At 42.4% G+C, this 19,375-nt stretch overlaps 1 protein-coding gene across 1 annotated transcript in view; it reads right to left on the bottom strand.

Moving 5' to 3' along the window:
* LOC145402347 (protein DOP1A) overlaps nt 1-19,375 on the bottom strand; it is a 57,580-nt gene that overhangs the window by 8,927 nt on the left and 29,278 nt on the right. The window contains exons 12-18 of the mRNA XM_080274494.1: nt 17,301-17,522; nt 12,658-12,784; nt 10,803-10,956; nt 9,480-9,691; nt 6,174-6,326; nt 4,962-5,157; nt 3,616-3,630 (exon numbers count right to left, since the gene is read on the bottom strand). Of these exons, the coding sequence (XP_080130620.1) occupies nt 3,616-3,630; nt 4,962-5,157; nt 6,174-6,326; nt 9,480-9,691; nt 10,803-10,956; nt 12,658-12,784; nt 17,301-17,522 (1,079 nt within the window). The remainder of the gene's footprint in view (nt 1-3,615; nt 3,631-4,961; nt 5,158-6,173; nt 6,327-9,479; nt 9,692-10,802; nt 10,957-12,657; nt 12,785-17,300; nt 17,523-19,375) is intronic.

Raw genomic sequence — 19,375 nt, 5'->3', positions numbered from 1 at the left:
GAGATGGAGGTAAATGGAGAGAGAGAGAGAGGGAGACAGGGATGGAGGGAAAGGCAGGAATGGAGGAAAAGAGGGAGAGGGAGAGATGGAGGTAAATGCAGAGAGAGAGAAAGGGAGACAGGGATGGAGGGAAAGGCAGGAATGGAGGAAAAGAGGGAGAGGTAGAGATGGAGGGAGAGACGAAGGTAACCGGAGAGAAAGGAGAGGAATGGATGGAGGGAGAGAAAGAAAGGAAGGATAGAGGTAAACAAGGAGGTAGAGGTGAAGGGACAGATGAAAGTAACTAGAGTGGACAAAAAAAAAAAAAAAAAAAAAAGAGAGAGAGGCAAAGAGAGATGGTGATACAATAGCTGGAGAGAGAGGAGAGGTAGGGATGGAAGGAGGGAGAAAGAGAGACAAGGATGAAGGAAAAGCAGAGGCAGAGATGGACAGACAGATGGAGGTATATTAACAGCTAAAGACACCGTACCCTCAAACAAACAACAAGCAAACACTCTCATCAATCACTTTTCACAAGTCAGCCATCTTAACCCCCATCCTGAAGACCGACGTATCATCCGACGTAAGAGACAGTTCCCCACAGACCCAGACTACGCACCTTTCACTTACAACCAGACAAAGCACATCATTACCAACCTCAAGCACTCATCTGCCTGTGGACCAGACAACATAAGCAACATTCACCTTAAACACCTAGGACCAAAAGGCATACAAGCATTCACCAACATATCAAAGTACAGCTACTCGCTTAACATAATACCCAACATCTGGAAGCATGGCATTATCATCACTATCTCTAAACCCAACAAAGACCCCATGTTACCCTCCTCACACTGCCCCATCACACTCCTCTGCACCCCCTCTAAAGTCACTGAATGACTGGTACTACAACTAGTCACACCTCACATTCCCCTAGCCCAGTCACAACATGGCTTTAGGCCACTACACTCCACAAACACCCTTCTTACAGACCTTACACAGAGAGTTTTTGATGGCATGAATTCAGCTAGGCCACCACACAGAACACTCCTAATCACACTAGACATTAGCAAAGCTTTTGATGCCATCCCCCGCCACAACCTCACAAAAAAATACTCAACACAAACATGCACAATACCACAAAAAGATGGCTGGCAAACTACTTAGCAGGCAGATGTGCACACGTAACATTTGCCAGTCAGTTTTCTAACATCAGAAACTTCAAAAATAGCGTCCCCCAAGGATATGTTTTGTCCCCTACACTCTTTAACCTATACATGCACGACATACCCACACTCCACACACCACAGATACACATAGCTTCCTATGCAGATGATATAACACTTACATGTATGCACCAAAATGCAAACACAGCTGCACACATCATCCAACGTTACCTCAACACACTACACGAATGGTTCACCACAAACAGGCTCAAAATAGCCCCAGCCAAATCTACAGTGACCCTTCTCACAAACTGGACAGCAGAACACAGTCACATCCCACACCTCACCATAAACAACACTCCCCTACCACACACACACACACACACACACACACACACACACACACAAAATCCTTGGTGTAACATACAATACATCAATGTCATTTAAACAACACATCACAAACATTTAAAAATAAAATAACACCAAGACTCAATGCCTTGAGGTCACTTGCCCATACAACATTTGGACACAGCAAAGAAACCACCACCACAGTATACAAACAATACATACATTCAGTGATGAATTATGCAAGCCCTGCCTGGGCTTCTAACCTCACCAAAACACACTACAACACTCTACAGACCATACAGAACAAGGCCCTAAAAATAATCACAGGCTGTACAGCTACTACACCCACGGACCACCTACATCAAGAAACCAAAGTCCTCAAAGTCAAGGATCACCTAGACATGAGAGGCACCCAGTTTCTTGCTGCAGCCTCCACAAACCCACAACATCCACTACTGTACATGGCAGCACATCCACCCACACCAGGGAACATCAAAACAACACCCAGCACACGATACCATACACAAATCCTGTCATCTCTCCCCCCTCGCCCACCTCAGACCAGCTTCCAGAAGCATATCCACACTCAGATCACTTGCCACGGGTGCACCCGGGGGGGGCCACCGGGCCCGGGTCCCCCCCTTAGCTCTGTGGGTCCTTTAAAAATTTATATATATTTATTTCGATAACAGCAAAATATGAAAAATTGGCAAGTACAAACAAAGAGTAACATATGAGCCAGCAGCTCCCTGACTAAACCTGCAGGTGACCTCCCCATAATTATCGGATTACCTGACCTCACCTCACTACGGGCCCCCCTCTTAGAAAATTCCTGGGTGCGCCCCTGTCACTCGCCGCTCCATTCAGTCACTTAAAGACAACTTCAGCTGCATGCACGGCCTCCTGACATCCACCCTTCTGAATCCTATCTCCCTCATGAGGACAGGGTCCACCTGGCCAGGCTGAGATATGGGCACCATCCAGACCTCTTAAGCTACCAGTAGAGGCTGGATGACTCCGTCACTGATGCCTGTCCAGGATGCAACACAGCACCCCATACTATTAAGCACATTATGGAAGACTGCATTACACACAATCACCTACGCCAACAACACAACATACACTCTTTGAGAGCTCTGTGGGAAAGCCCGGTCTCGGCCATGGCCTTCCTAATGGACTCGGGGCTGTTCGGCCAGACTGCCTAGGGAACAACTACTACTACTACAGCTAAAGGATAGGTTGGTATGGAGGGAGGCTAAAGAGAAGGAGCAATGCAATGGAGGTAACTGGAGGGAGGGAGGATGTGACGTAAGTAAACACAGAAAATGGAAGTTATCAGGCATTCTGAGAGGGAAAGAAAGAAAGGTATGGATGGAGGAAGAGTGAGAGGTATGAATGGAAGTAAGGATGAACGGATAGAAAGAAGGGTAGATACAAAGTAGGCACTCAGAGGAAAATAAGAGGTAGTTAGGAAGGAAGAAATCTAGGGGGAAGGTAGGAAAGGGAATGTAGTAGAGAAAGATGGAGAGAAGGATGGAGGGAAAGAGGAAAAGAGGCAGGTATTTTAGGGGTAATCTGAGGTGATGGAGGAGTAGGGAGAGAAGAAAGGCAGCAGTGGAGGAAGAAAATGAGGAAAGAAGGCAAGGGTATGGAGGTAAGAAAGCAGATTTCAAGACAGTGGAGGGGTAGGGAGGAAGGAAGAGATGTTTGGTAGAAGGAGGAAGGTAAGGAGGGACTTTTGGAGGGAAAGCAAAGATAGGACTGGAGGCAAAGAAGAGGTATAGAGGAAAGATGGAGGTAGGAATATAGATATGAAGGACAGGATGGAGGAGTACCACTATTTATCCTCCTTGTTCAAGAGAGAGAGAGAGAGAGATAACTGGAGAGACAGAAGGATAGGTTTGGATGGAGGAAGGTACAGACAGAGGAAAAGGATGTAGGTAATTTATAAGAGAAATTGAAGGAGGGATGAGAAAGAGATGTAGGGTAAGGGAGTGAGGGAGAGAGGGAGAGGTAGAGTTGAGGGAAGGGATGAAGGTAGGGATGGAGGGAAGGATGAAGGTATGGAGGGAAGGAGAGAAGGATGGAGGAAAGGAATGGAGGAGTACCACCAATGTTTTACCTTCCCCCCCTCTTGCTGCAGAACACGCACCACCACCACCATCACCATCACGTGCAAAATGTCAGGGAAGAAACAAAAGAATAACAATCTATTATTAAACACGTACCTATGGACCATCATCTGTTAAATATACACTAATATTATCTGTGCGTATTCACCCTTACAGCTACGTTTACAAGTGCATAAGAGGTACACAGTCAAACACAATGGACTAATCCCTTGTTGACATCACACGGTGCTTTTATTCTCAAAGGCAGGATTGTAGAGAAGTGCCAAAAGTTAATGCTGTGTGACTATTAAGCTTACACACAGAAAAAACTCACTCATCTTATCTTTTATCAGCTTTTCTATCAGGCCATGGGTTAGGAGACATGAAAGGAACGCTATGTGAGACTATGCAGCAACAATTAAGCAAAAAGGGACGGAAAATGAGACTTGTGTTCATGGAACTAGGTTAACAATTTTTGAAGGTTATTTTTTGAGCAATTTTTGGCAATAAGTCCCCTTGACCATGACTAAGTAATCATTTTTTTTTTTTAAATTAAATTTGTTTTCACTTCTGTTCACCTGTTAAAAAAAAAAAAAAAAAAGCATTATATTCATCTGTAATACCCATGATGCAAACTTTAGCTCCCTTCCATACTATATTCATTTAACAAGAATGCCTTTCAGCTTTCAGTGGTGAGTGAAGTTTGACATGATTAGGCTGGGACAGATAGGCCTAAAGGTTCGGAAACAGATAAAAGTTCCTCTCACAGGCAGTATGTTCATTAAAGTCAAATTTCTTATCATCAGTTAGACTTTATAAATACTGTATTCCCAATTATAATCAAATTTCATATTACCAGTTAACATCTTATTAATAACTAGATCATAAATACCACTGAGATTTATATTACATGAGCTGTCTATTCAAGTAACTGTTCAAAGGCCTTCACACTAAAGAAAATTGCAAAGTTTTGTTAAGTATAACGGCCAAATTAACACATACATAGTGATAGAGACTTCATATAATTATTAAAAGAAAAATGCACAATAACATCACAATTCTGAAATGCTGAAATGTAATATAGTAAATTGTAGTACAGACAAAAGCAGGTGTAACAAGTATCTGTAACTATGTGTGAGTGCCAATGAGTACTGTGGGCCCATACTGTGACTTATTAGAGACATGTATGTGAGTGTATAAGTGAGTGAAAGAAAAAGTAAGCACTATAACTAATATCAGTAAGTGTGAGAAAGTAAGATCAATAGGTATGAGTATATAAATCACATAAAGATACAGGTAAGCATTAAAGAATGATACACATGAGAGAGAAAATACCCTAATCCCTCCCCATGCCCACCTGAACTGTTCCGTATCAGTGGCCAGCTCCTGCTCCATCATGAGGAACACCTGCACCAGCTCTGTGATGATGACTGGCCACAGGGACGTAACACCGCGTGGAGAGAGTCGCAGCAGCAGCACACGGAAGCACAGCAGCACCTCAGCCACCAGCGACGGCACAACCTGGCCCAGACGAGTCACCTCCGCAAGACGTTCTGTGGTGTGGGAGGGGGATTTCATTATTCACAATCGTAACGCCTTCAATCAGATGATGTATTCCTAATTTTTTCTTCTTACTGCCTAGATAACTTAATTAAACTTAGAGAGTAATATCAGGTTGCGAAGGGGTAGACAAAGGATGTAACTGACCCTGTTACTATAAACAGTTTTTCCATCATCATCATCATCCGAACCTTCTTTCCCACCCTAGGGCTGGGTGAGGAATAGCAATGTCCAGACAGGCCAAATTTGCCTCCACCCACTCACCACTCAAAGCCCCCAGAATCCTGGCTCTACCTAATACGCCAAAAACATTCGCCACATGCTGTAGCTTCACATAACCGTATCTGACAGAGTCCAATAGAGTCCGAAGTTAACAAAATCCTCTAAAGGTTGCAGGAACACAGTGCAATCATACACTACCAGACTGGAGGGGCTTACAGGCTCAGTTTTATACAAGAAGCACCTGTCCCATGCTATTCTGAGAGGGCAGCGAAATGGCAGGGGACAGGGTGACATGGAGGTGATTTGTTTGTGGCCACCCCTTAAGGGATTAAGACGTCTGGCTATAGGCAGATAGATATTGTACTTATTGTGAATTACTGGATACGTTAGCTGCACATACGGAGCTACAAAGTGACCTTTTTTTTTTCTCTCTCTTTTTTTTTTTTTTTTTTTCAACCTCCCAAAATACGAGTGCTGAAAATTTTGAGACTGGATTCCCCTCCCCCCTTGATCCACCACTGTGTACCAAACATATCTCAAGCTGCCTTTGATTGAACCTGTAAAAAATCTCTAAAGTTTCTACAATACCAGGTACCCATCTAAATAATGAAAATGAATACCTGATAACCTAAATTACTATGATCTCTCTGTCTGTCTGTCTCTCTCTCTCTCTCTCTCTCTCTCTCACACACACACACACACACACACACACACACACACATTCTATCCGTCCAGCCATCCACCCCTCATCCATACACACACACACACACACACACACAGCACCCACCTTGTATCTCCGGTATGTGCCTCATGTACTGGTCAGTCTCGGAGCAGAATATGGTAAACGCCAGTCTCTTCAGCAGCCCTGCCCTGGTCTCGTACTCCGACTCCTTGCTTGAGAAGAGGCTTAGTGATCCACCCTGAGACATTGACACACGACCTGCCAACACAATACAACGAAGCCTTAGAAAAAACCGTAACACATTCCATACAGTGACGTATTATTTTACTTTATTCCGGCTACTATAAGCTGATTCTAGTTATATTACAAAAAATGGTCTCTAGCACTCAGGGAAATACTGTAAGAAGGATTTCGAAGGTACATATTCTTGTCAGTTGAGAAAGCTCCCTAGCATCTCTTCCTTAACGATTTATTTTTTAACTGGCTGGTTAATATCAATTTGTATGTTATTTATGTATGGTGGTACTGGAAAGATTTAACCCCCTAAAGACGAGCGTCCGCATGTTGTGACAGACACTGAGGACGAGCACAATCAACCAAAATGTAAACAAACTTTTTAGCCTTTGTATGGTGGTATTGGAATGATTTAAATGATACCAAAGAGGATAATAAGGAATAATAGGCAAGGTAAGTTGCTTAGGAAGAGGTGTTAGGGAGCTTCCTCAACTGAAAAGAATACTGGCCCAAGTGGAGATAATAGAGAATGAAAGACTGACTAAGAGGGTGTATGTAGGTGAAGTGGAGGGAGGGAGAGGGAGGGGAAGACCGAGGATGAGGTGGAGGGATGGAGTTGAGAGGTATATGAGGGAGGGGGGAGTGAGTTGGGGGGAGGGTAGTCAAATGGTGGGTGACAGAGCGACTTGGAGGCATTTTGTCTGCAGCCACCCCTTGCGGGATTACGGCGTTGGGCTATAGATAGATAGGTAGATAGGTAGAATACTGACCCAGGAGCTCCACCATGAATTTAATAAAAACTCCTGGATGTATCAAGAATAAAAAAATATATATATACTATCTATCTATCTATTGCCAGACGCCTCAATCCCGTTTGGGGTGGCCACAAACAAATCGCCTCCACGTCGTCCTGTCCCCCGCCATTTCACTGCCCTGCTCCCAACTCACTCACACCCCCCTCTCTCATATACCTCTCCACCCCATCCCTCCATCTCATCCTCGGCCTCCCCCTCTCTCTTCCCCCCTCCACCTCACTCACATACACTCTCTTCCTCAGTCTTTCACCCTCCATCCTCTCATGGCCAAACCACCTCAATGTGTTCCTCATAATGCTTCCTATCACATCCACATCCACACCACAACACTCCTTTATATCCTCATTCGTCAGCCTGTCTCTCCATGTGACTCAACAGGCTCCTCTTAAATAACTCATATCCACTGCTCTCACTCTTGACTTGTGTCCTTCCAACAACGTCCAAGCTTCACTTCCATACGTTAGAGTTGGTATCACAATACTGTCCTGTAGTAACTTTTTCACTTCCATGCTCACTTCCCTGTTTCTTATCACTGCTTTCAAAGAACCAGCAACCTTTCTTCCGTGCTGTACCCTTTCAAGCACTTCACCCTCCAAACCTCCATCTTTACTCATCACACTACCCAAGTACTTAAACGTACTCACATTTTCCAATTCCTCACCATCCAACCTCACTGTACATTCACTGACTTCACCTCACTCAAAGACCATCACTTTACTCTTCCCTACATTCACCTTTAGATTCCATTTCTTGCACACTCTCCCAAACTCATCCACCAAGCCTTGCAGCTCCCCTTCGTCTTCACTCAACAACACAGTATCATCTGCAAACAACAGTACAGGGAGTTTCCAAACACTATTCTCTCTCACCAGGGCCACTCCAACATCCACTACCCTACCTTGTACCTCTTTTATTACCCCATCCGTGAACAGATTGAACAACCATGGAGACATGACACATCCCTGTTTCAACCCAACCTCCAAAGAGAAAAATTCACTTAGTTCACCATCCACACGCACTGCAGCCTTAGCACCATCATATATACTCTTCACAGCATTTAACAACTTCCCATCTACTCCATATATTCTTAATACTTTCCACAATCCTTGTCTATCCACCCTGTCATATGCTTTCTCCAAATCCATGAAAGCCACATACAACTTCTTTCCCGTCTAGAAACTTTTCCACTAAAGATCTAAGAATGAATATCTGATCTACACAACCCCTTCCCTTCCTAAAGCCTCACTGTTCTTCTCCAACTAATTCCTCTGTTCTTTCTCTAACTCTGTCAGTAAGTATCCTACCATACACTTTTCCTATTATACTAAGAAGACAAATGCCCCTATGATTACCACACACTTCTTTTTCCCCTTTTCCTTTGTACAAGGGAATAATTATACCTGACTTCCAATCCTCTGGGACTCTACCTTCCTCCCAGGCCAATCTGCACATCTTCCACATCCATTCTACTACTATCTCTCCCCCATGCTTCAACATTTCACCACACACTCCATCAATTCCTGGGGCTTTCCCCAATTTAACTTTCTTCATTGCTTCCACAACTTCTATCCTACTGATTTCTTCCTGTCTTCTCACCTCCCTCCTTCTCCCAGCCATTCCCCAGCCACTTATACTCGCATTACTTCCATATACCTTCACACTAAATGGGTTACTCATGTTAGGTGCACTACAGTATTGCCATTGGGATGATGTGTGGCTACAAGAATGGTGAATATCCATAAAATCATCACTCTTGGCCTGAGAACACAGTTATTTAATAAATAAGAAGAAGAATGATGGATGGATGGATGGATGGAAAAAGAACATCAAAATGTCCTCTACTGCAGACATACTGCACATCAAAATACAGTTCAATACATGAGGGAAAAAGTTTGGTAGGCTAATCATGAATATCCAAGAAGGTACTTAAAAATGCTGGCTGTTAAGCAGGGGTTACTTGGTTAATTTATGACTCTTCAGCTTATCTGTACTGAGTCTGATACATGAAGAGAAAGTTCAGTATGTTTAAAGGGCCAAAAAAAGCAAATTTCAATACAAAGAAGTTTTGTCGTGATATAAATTCCATCCCTTCAGACACCCCTCTATCAAGCCTTTGAAAATGGGTATGGTTTGCCTACATACAATATTCCATAAGGACAACAATCCTATGGCAAACTGTATCACAAATGAAGACTATATTTCATGTAAACCCTTCTGGCTCTGAACATCCTTAATTAACACTGTGCTTTACACTACAGTAAAGCTCATTACTTTGAAATTCATAGTTTTAAAATTGCAAGCACTATGAATCTTGCATCTAATGCAGAAAGATGAAAAAATACACAATGCGATTGATACACACTCAAAAGTTCCTTAAAAACATTCTTGTCGTGGGTGCAGAGGTAGTCAATGGTGGTGCGGCAGAATGGCAGGGTGGATGGCAGCATCATGAAGGCCTGGGGGTCCAACAGCAGGTCCAGTACGTCTCTGCGCCACGCCCGTACCGTGTACTGGTACCCTGCCAGCGACGACAACAGCTGCCAACACGCTGACAACGCTGGCATGTTCCCTCGTCTGATGTGGAGGGAAAATGTTTCAAAATTACATACAGTCCTCATTACAAGCAGCCTTTCTTGCGTTCTCACGTTTTGGCACTCTACCAAGGTTCCCTCTATGAAATACAAAGCTCCTCTCAGTCAAAAACAAAGCCACTGCAGTAGTTTCCATAACCACTTGCCCATTCTACACTCAAAATGCCTTCCACAGCTGTACCTACATGTGAAATACTGGTGGGTCCCATTATATGAGCATCCACTATGTGAGAATGGGCAACTCAGACCCAAATTTGCAACACAAACATGGTCAGTTAACCTAACCTAATTTTTCCCACAAATCTATGTACTCCATTATATGAAGTTTGTGATTCTTTTTATTTTTTCCACTCCGTTATACAAGTTTCCACTGTCTGAGGAGTCTTCCATTAACATATGCCACTCATATAATGGTCCCTCCCTGTATATGATGAAGAGTGTCACTTCTACAGAGGCAGAAAGTGTGTTTTGGGCCTAAGAATCAGTTGTACATCAGGCCCCACAAAACAAGACTGAAGTGTGTATAACCAGGGGCGTCCGCAGGATTTCTTGTAAGGGGGGGGGCAAAATAAAAGAAATTAAACATATGTGTGGTTATATCAAAATACACACACTCCAAATACACACAGGCATATACGTACTTACATGAGTTACATGACTTACATCAAATGCATAGTGACAGAATTCATGAATTGACTTAAATCACTCAGTCATCCTTGAACAAGAACTGAAGCCATCCAATTCCAAGGGAGGCAACTGCTCCCCCCTTGCCCCCCCTGCGGATGCCCATGTGTATAACAGAGATGCCTGCCAACATTCAGGGTGTGACAGCCAGTCATTACAATACACATGTGACATTTTCTTACTACTACATCCTGATAATTTTAGTGTACTGCCATATCCTGATCATTTTAGTCTGCTTAGGACTGACTTTGTGACATGGAAGACTTAGATGCAACCTTAATAATACCTTTCTGGACATGTTGCCTTCCTTAGCTGAATAAAATCATTGGGAAGCAGCAGGAATAAACTACAAAGGATACCACTAGGATAAATGGACTAACTAACATGAAATACGATGAAAATAAACTCACGTGTGGTTGCGTAAGTATGGTATGACGTGTGCCATGATGTTGACTAACAGAGGCACCACCTTGTCCTTCTCCTCACTCACGTACAATACATCCAGTAGCGGTGCCAACAGTTCCGCCAACACACTCAGCGCCGCAACACTGTACGCTGTAGCATCTGTTCACTCCACACACAACAACAATGTAGATTAGAGGATGACAGCAAAAGATTGTTGCTCATCATTGTTGTCATCATCATTATTTTTATGGTTGGAGAGGTACAGCATCAAAACAGTAGCTATAATATTACTGGGTTATTTTTCTCCTTGGTTATACGTGCATTCCTCAACTCCCTACCTATCCCCCTCATGGAGGATGGTTGAGTACAAGAGGAGGGTAGTTTCAGCCTACAGTCCACTGGGATCACGTCTAGATAATCCTGGGGCCACAGCACAACATCAGCATTTTAATATACTCTACACTCAATTAAAAACGATCTTTACCAGTTTCCTCTTTCCATTTTAAAACAAAGCACGAACATTTTGAAAATTATTCTCCTGTCAAATTATCATTGCAAATGCCCTTTATTACCCTCATCAAACCATAAACCACAAATACAGTGCACTCGCATAACTCACGGACTTCTAACTCACGAATTATCTAACTCACGGTGTCCTTATCTAAGTCACCATTATCACCAAACTCACAGAAAATGCTTTAACTTGCATTATTCCACTAGAAAATAGTTTATTTCTGAGGAGATGTTTAACTCACGGTATTGTAGCCACAACTTGCGACTGGAAGCCAATCATATTTAAGCACACAGTCCTTGTGACTGTGCAGCCAATCAGAACATTGCTGTCTCCACCCACACCACCTACACCCAGTGGCCAGTACTGCAACTAGGCTAGTGTGCCGAAACCGCTACCCATCTCTCGTCGACGTAAGCACTGTCATCAGTAAAATTTAGGTAAATGCTTTTCTGTATTTTTTATTATCATACAAGGATATGTAATGTCTTTTAATTATTGTTTATTATCATTCTGAGATATGCAGTACATACTTCTGAGACAGGGTGTTAGTGTTAAGTGGTGTTAAGAGGGGTTCCGTTAATGTTGTGCTAGGCTACCTGACAGGATGGCAGAATCAAATACATTTTTCCCCATAAGGGGTGTTCTTTTTTAACTCATGTTTTTCCAACTCATGGGATGAGTTCAGAAGGAAATTACACTGAGTTAGGCGAGTGCAGTGTATATATAACACACATGTGAAATATCCATTTAGAAATACTTGTTATAAAAAAAAAAAATAATACCACTCCTTGTGCAACCACCAACTGTCTATGTAAAGATAGTTTTTGATTGAGTATACAACGTAACAGAGTATTGTAAAAACAGTATATGAGAACAGTGTACTGCATTACATGAGGACAGTCTAATAGGAGTGTATAAAATAGTACTATACAGCAATACACACGTATATAAATACACTATATTGGTAGTTTACAATTGTGTGGAGAGTATAATTCTCTCTCTCTCTCTCTCTCTCTCTCTCAATCTTTTGCAACTTGAGAGAACTGAATTCTTCCAATATTAAGGCTAAAACATCTGATATTTGTTATTAGGTCTATCTGACTTATGAAGCTTTAAATAACTCTCTCTCTCTTTCTGTCTGTCTGTTTCTTTCTGTTTGTCTGTCCGTCTCTCCTCTCTCTCTCTCTGTTTGTGTCTGCCTGTCTATCTGTCTGTCTGTCTGTCTCTCCTCTCTCTCTCTCTTCTCTCTTTCTGTCTGTTTGTCTGTCTCTCCTCTCTCTCTCACTTTCTATCTGTCTCTCTGTCTCTCCTCTTTGTCTGTCTGCTTCTCTCTCTCTCTCTCTCACCATGACCACCGTCCTTCCGCTCGGCGTTATCAGTCTTCACAGTAAGGTTGCGTCGGAGCCAAGTGGTGGGTTCCAGTCCAGACCCGGCGATATTACTCACCGACTCTAGTAGCTTCCCCGATACCTCCTGAAACATACAGAAAAAAAATAAAACTGACACTCTATCCATTTTAACTTGGTCTACTATTTTGAATGCTGAGTCTTGACATGAGAACTGTGGGTTATGATCAGAGAGAGAGAGAGAGAGAGAGAGAGAGAGAGAGAGAGTACCGGTATATTTTTTTTAAAGTTTCTCTGACTGACTTCTCACTCATACTGTCTCATAGAAAATGTGAGATGGTATAAGAACATTAAAATTAAAGTCAAAATGTGCCATAATCTAGCTATAAGCATTCTAAATTTAGGTATTTTTTCTTTATTGTTATTTCAAAGACAAGTTTTATGGATACGAAATGGCACGACAGGCTGGAAGTGCCTGGATGAAGCTCCCTATGATCCACTTCTAGTCATCAGTTACCTGTTTGCACCAGAACGAAGCATGGTTAAATTTTCAGCCCATATTTTATAACGCATGGAGAGGGGGAGGCCGAGGATGAGATGGAGGGATGGAGTGGAGAGGTCTGTGAGAGAGGGAGGTGTGAGTTGGGAGGACAGCAGTGAAATGGCAGGGGACAGGACGACATGGAGGCGACTTGTTTGTGGCCACCCCATGTGGGATTAGGGCGTTTGGTGATAGATAGGTAAATGGTGCAGTCCTCCTCAAAACATTTTGGGATGGATGTAGCAGTTCTCAGGCTAACAGGAGATTAAAGAATAAAGGTATAAAACCTATCTATCTATCTATTGCCAGATGCCATAATCCTTTAAGGGGTGGCCACTTGACTTTGAGTTATTTGTTTTACGGGGTGGGGCACTAACCCCCCACCAACCCACTTGTTGACAAGTAGGGAGCACGTATGGTTTGGTTTATATGGTTACCACCCAGCGTTAAACGGTTTCTTGGCTTACAGGAAACCATTTGGCTTGTCACTCAATGTAAAGCCACCTGTAAAGGAAAGAAAAGCAATAAGAAGTGACAGGAAAGATGGGAGAAATAGGAAGAGAGGAGGACAGGCACAGAAAAAGAATGGTAATAGTAATTTCAATATCACCCCCTGCAATGTAAAGAGTACCCAGGTTAGGCTACCAAATGAACAGCCTCCTTCCCTTTGTGTTATTATATAATCTTTCAAACCTATACACTTATTAAGGGTTCTCTCCAATGGGGGAATCTTAACCACTATATCATCAAATCAACAACAGAGTATGATGCTAGCAACAAAGAAGTGCTAGGAAAGATGGAGAGCCTTAATATTGAACTGGCACTTTTGAGAAATAAGTAACCTGATTATTATCATTACTATTATTATTATTATTATTATTACTGGTTGTAGGTGGGGGCGCTCACTGTCCACTTACTCGACATAGTGCTGCTCTCGGGTGCCTACCCTTTCCTTTCTTCCTTCCTTCTTTCCATCCTTCCTCTTCTGTCTCTCATTCTGTCATTCTTTCCCCTTCCTTCTGTCTACAGGTGACTCTAGCCTACACTGAGTGACAAGCCAAACAGTTTCCTGTACACCATGAAACCATTTACTATGCTGGGTGGTAGCCATATAATCAGATTATGGCACCTGGTGGTTTAGTGGGTAATTAAGGCACTCCAATCAGATTCAGCCAGTGAAGGTTTATATCCAAGGGGTGGTTGGGGTTTATTGCTCACATAATGCCACTCAGGGATGAGTGAGGCTGGTCACTCTCATCTTAAGTGCCAGGGCCAACTTGCCTAGCCCCAGGCTCCTAAGCCCCTCATGGGGCAAAGTAGGATTGGATGATGACTGGATGGATTATTATTATTATTATTATTTTACCAATGAGCAACTAAATAACAAGAGATTACAGTAACACTATTTTATGATGCTGGTCACAAATAATTATTGTGGAGAGGGTGAAGAATCCTATGACTGGCTTATTTAAGCCAAAGAGTTGCAGGGAAAAACTATTAAACCAAACAATGAAAACCTCTACCAAGTTAATAAATAAATAAATAAAAACAAAACACCACTGCATATTGCTCCCCTCAGAGCACAGGGGACCTGAGGCTAAATTATTGTAGTGCTGATCAGTGAACCTCCTCAATGTCATTACTTTTTCATTTCTTAATTCTTTACTACCTTCTGGCGATTTTTATTAAACCCAAACTATCTCTCATATTCAAGGGGATAATCAAAGCAACATCTAATCCCCCAAACCAAAAAATCTATTCCAATTTGAATACACTACCTGGAGATCACATTACTAAATCAATATAATCTGTCACCTGATTCAGTGTTTTAATACTACGTGAACGACCTAATTCCCTGGCAGCATATAATTTTAAATAACAGAAAAATGGCTACATTTCATAATATTTTAACTAAGCAGATATTATCGTCCTTTTGCAACCCATCCTGTAACTCAAAGGCAGAATAGGACGAGGCTGCAGTTCTACATCCTTTCCACTGCACTTCTTCCTGACTAGCACCATATTGATGCATTAATCTCCTGTTACAGCTCAGCATGCAAGATAAAGAGACTGAAATTTTATATCTACAGTTCATTTGTTTTAACTGGGTGGAGATTTTTAACCTTTTGCAGCTTATTTTCCATAGCTCAGTGGCAGAATATGACAATACTATGGCTTGACATCCTTTCCACAGCACTTCTTCCTGACTAACACAATATGACTCTACATCCTTTCCACAGCACTTCTTCCTAACTAAGGTGGTACCACTCTAAACTGGCGGTTTGGGTGGGGCACGAACCTCTGTACAGTGTTGCCACGTTTTCCATACCCGTGATGCCTCTCTCTCTCTCTCTCCTGGGGGGAGATGTGCGTCACCCTAGAGAATTTTGTTTCTTTTACGTGTCTTATAAACTTGTGCTTTCATTTCTTTATTTTTTTTATTATATTATTGTTTTACATATGGCACCAGATGACCTCGGTGTTGTGGCGCCTTGATTTGTTTTCATTCAATCATTCTCGCCCTCCTTCCTTCCCTCCCTTCATCTTTCCCTCAACTTGACAATGCACTCAACACTGCCCCTGGCCTGCCTTCTCTCTCTCTCTCTCTCTTTCTCTCTCCTGGGGGGAGATGTGCGTCACCCTTGGGAATTTTGTTTCTTTTATGAGTGACATAAACTTGTGCTTTCATTTCTTTATTTTGTTTTTATTATATCTAATTATAATCAAAAATATTATTGTTTTACATATGGCGCCAGATGACCTCGCTGTTGTGGCGCCATGATTTGTTTTCATTCAATCACTTTCTCCCTCCTTCCCCCCCTCCCTTCCTCCATCTCTCACTCAGCTGCACTCAACACTGCCCCTGGACTGCCTCCCCCCCCCCCTCTCGTCTGTGGTATTTTAGGATACATTTTGGTTATTTTCTTTTACGTTATAATGTACATATTGTAAATTTGACTTTATTTCCACACCACTCAGGTGATACGAGGAAGCTCTGGCCAGGTCGGACTGGGTGTGTGTGAGTGTTGTCGCTCAAGAGGGTTTAATGTTTTTTTACTAAGAAATTGGCATATTTTTACTTATATTCCTACACATTATCTTATAATCATAATTGTGACATTATTACCCACCCCAGAAATACGGTAACAGCCAATAAAAGTGACTACTTTTTTTTTAGCAACACTGTAAAATATTTATGCCACATTTCTGGATTGCCGTATATATATTTTACGCCTGATAAGTTTACTGTTCTTTCATATATTATAATACACACGTTACCATTATATTCTTATGTGTTTATCTTATTGTGATGCCTATTACATACATCAGAGCCGTTCACATGGCGGGTATGGAACATGTGGCAACATTGTACAGAGGTTCGTGTCCCACCCAAAGAGTGGTACCACCATAGCACAATATGGCTCTACATCCTTTCCACAGCACTTCTTCCTGACTAGCACAATATTCATGCGTTTACCTTCTGTTACGGCTGAGGATTTAAGATGGAGGCACTGCAATATTACACCTGGTTAAAGCAAAGAGTATAGCCATTCTAATAATTACTGGTATTCCTATTTGGTGTTAGACAAGGATATGTTCGTGCAGTCACACCACTACACCTGCCCAATTTTACAAATGTTCCTCATCCTATCCCCTGAAAGGATGATGGTGGACAGCAGGAGGAGGACAACTTATGGACTCACTAGGGTCTTGTACAAATAAGCCTGGGTCCACTACACCACCACCACCACCACCACCAATAGAAAGAAGAAGTGCTAAATGCAAAATAACACATACCGGTACAGCATTGCTAGTCCCTGTTAGGAATAATTTTACATAAAGTTGATTCATTAAGATTTTTTTTTTTATTATTATTATTAAAGTGCTCATGATTCATTACAAACTTACTTTGATGTCAGAAATCAGTGTATATTTACTGATTTATTTATCTATTCTGTGTTTAACCTCTGAGTTATACACCAAAAACATTTCTCACATAAAGCTGCCTCAAGCCTGCAAACATCTCTGACTGTATGTGAGGACTGTGCATACAAAGTGATGTACTGTACTTCCTTTATTTGAAAAAAAAAAAAAGTCTAACCTGTAGCTCCTTAATATCCTTCTTCTCCTGTAATGCTGGGGCGCGCTGGACGAACTCATTAAGTGTGGCGAGGAGGACCAGCTGTGCAGGCGGTGAGAGGGAGAGTGTGCCCTCCTTTACAGTAGCCAGCAGGGCCCCCCAGCACTCCCCCAGCTGCGGCCCCTCACACTGCTGCACGTACACTAGGAACACCTGCAGCACGCTTACCTCCAGTGGCAGCGTCTGGAAAGGGGGAAGGGGGGAATAATGTATTGTATGTTTTTTTTCAATGCTATGTGGAACTGAACAAATCTATCTATTGCCAGACGCCTTAATCCCACACAGGATGGCCACAAACAAATCATCTCCATGTCATCCTGTCCTCTACCATTTCACTGCCCTACTCCCAGCTCACACACCCCCTCTCATATAACTCTCCACTCCATCCCTCCATCTCATCCTTGGCCTCCCCCATTAAAAATTATGATAACACATCAATGATACTCCAACATTCCTCCAACCTTGTGTCCTCAAATTTAAAAAAAAATCTATGCATATCCCTAATGCTGGATGCCTTAATTCCATAAAGGGTGGCTACAAACAAATCACCTCCATGTCACCCTGTCCTCTGCCATTCTGCTGCCCTTCCTCCAACTCATATCCCCCTCTCTCATATATCTCTCCACTCCATCCCTTCAGCTCGTCCTCACTCTCCACCCTTCCTCTCTCCCTTTCCACCTCACTCACATACACTCTTCTTGTCATTCTCTCAGTCTCTCTAGAAAACACACACACACACACACACACACTGGAAAATGAAGAGTTAAAGAAAGTCTAAAGAAAAACAAAGAAAAGTCTGATGGAACACAAAAACGTATTTCTGCTTGTAACTTTAACATTACATTGCATTTTCTGTATAATAAACCTGCATAAAAAGAAGGTTACATGTACAGTAAGGATTAACTGGGTAGCCTTCAGTTGATGTGTAAGTGAACTAATGAACTTGGAGAAAAGGCCTCCTCAGTCTCCTCATCTAAGTCCAAAGCCAGCTGGATACAAAAATTAACCATCTGGCTGAGAGAGATCCATTATACGCTGTAGAAAAATTGTCCGGGAGTGACAGGAGTAAAATATAAATGTTCTATCTATCTATCTATTGCCAGACGCCTTAATCCCGTAAAGGGTGGCCACAAACAAATTGCCTCCATGCCGCCCTGTCCCTTGCCATTTCACTGCCCTGCTCCCAGCTAACACCCCCTTCTCTCATATACTTCTCTACTTCATCCCTCCATCTCATCCTTGGCCTCCCCCTCCCTCTCAAGGATGAAATGGAGGGATGTTAAATTGTGATACGATGCATGGAGACTCAAATCTCTGCATGAAAGGTCCTTCCTCTACTGTACTGCATTTATATCATCTGGGGGTGGATGGAATATGATAAACTGTTGGCATCATAAAAAACAAATCAAACTCTTCAGTATAATGATGAAATATTTCTTTAATTCTAACTACCAAAACTGAAAATTTTAAGAAGGTCAGTGAAATTTGAAATAGTTCTTGAATTTCACCATCATCATGCACTTTTTTACCATGTGAAGATGGGGTGAGGTAGGGTCCAGAAAAAGAGAAAGAGACAGAGAGAGACAGCATGCCAGGTGAAAAGGCCCACACAATCATTCACACATCATTCAAGCCCCTGAAATCCTGGCTCCACCTCACAAGCCTACCCACTTACATATATTCTGAGGCATTTGTTTACTGATGTACAGTACTTCAAACACATCAACCAGATACTGTACTTATTCCAATCGTTATCACCAAAAAATGGGTAGCAGAGTCATCTTGTGCATTCTATACACATCTCATCATACCTATTCAGTCACTCAGCACTTTCCTAGCCTCATTTACTTCCGTACCTCACTCCTTTCCCTTGCTGTATAAAAAATAAATGGGGGAGAACAAAGAGAAGGAGACCGGGGAAGAAAAAAGAGGAGGAAACCGGCGCAGAAAGCATCAGAAAGTAATTAAAAAGGAGAGTGAGATGGTTTGGACATGCTGAGAGGATAGAATGGCAGAGTTTGGTGAGGGGGTGTGGA

The sequence above is a fragment of the Coenobita brevimanus genome, chromosome 57, assembly GCF_032717465.1.
Source record: "Coenobita brevimanus isolate Jiangsu-jjx chromosome 57, ASM3271746v2, whole genome shotgun sequence".
Taxonomy (NCBI): domain Eukaryota; kingdom Metazoa; phylum Arthropoda; class Malacostraca; order Decapoda; family Coenobitidae; genus Coenobita; species Coenobita brevimanus.
The sequence above is the reverse complement of the archived record's forward strand: the minus strand, read 5'-3'. Positions and strand labels throughout refer to the sequence as shown.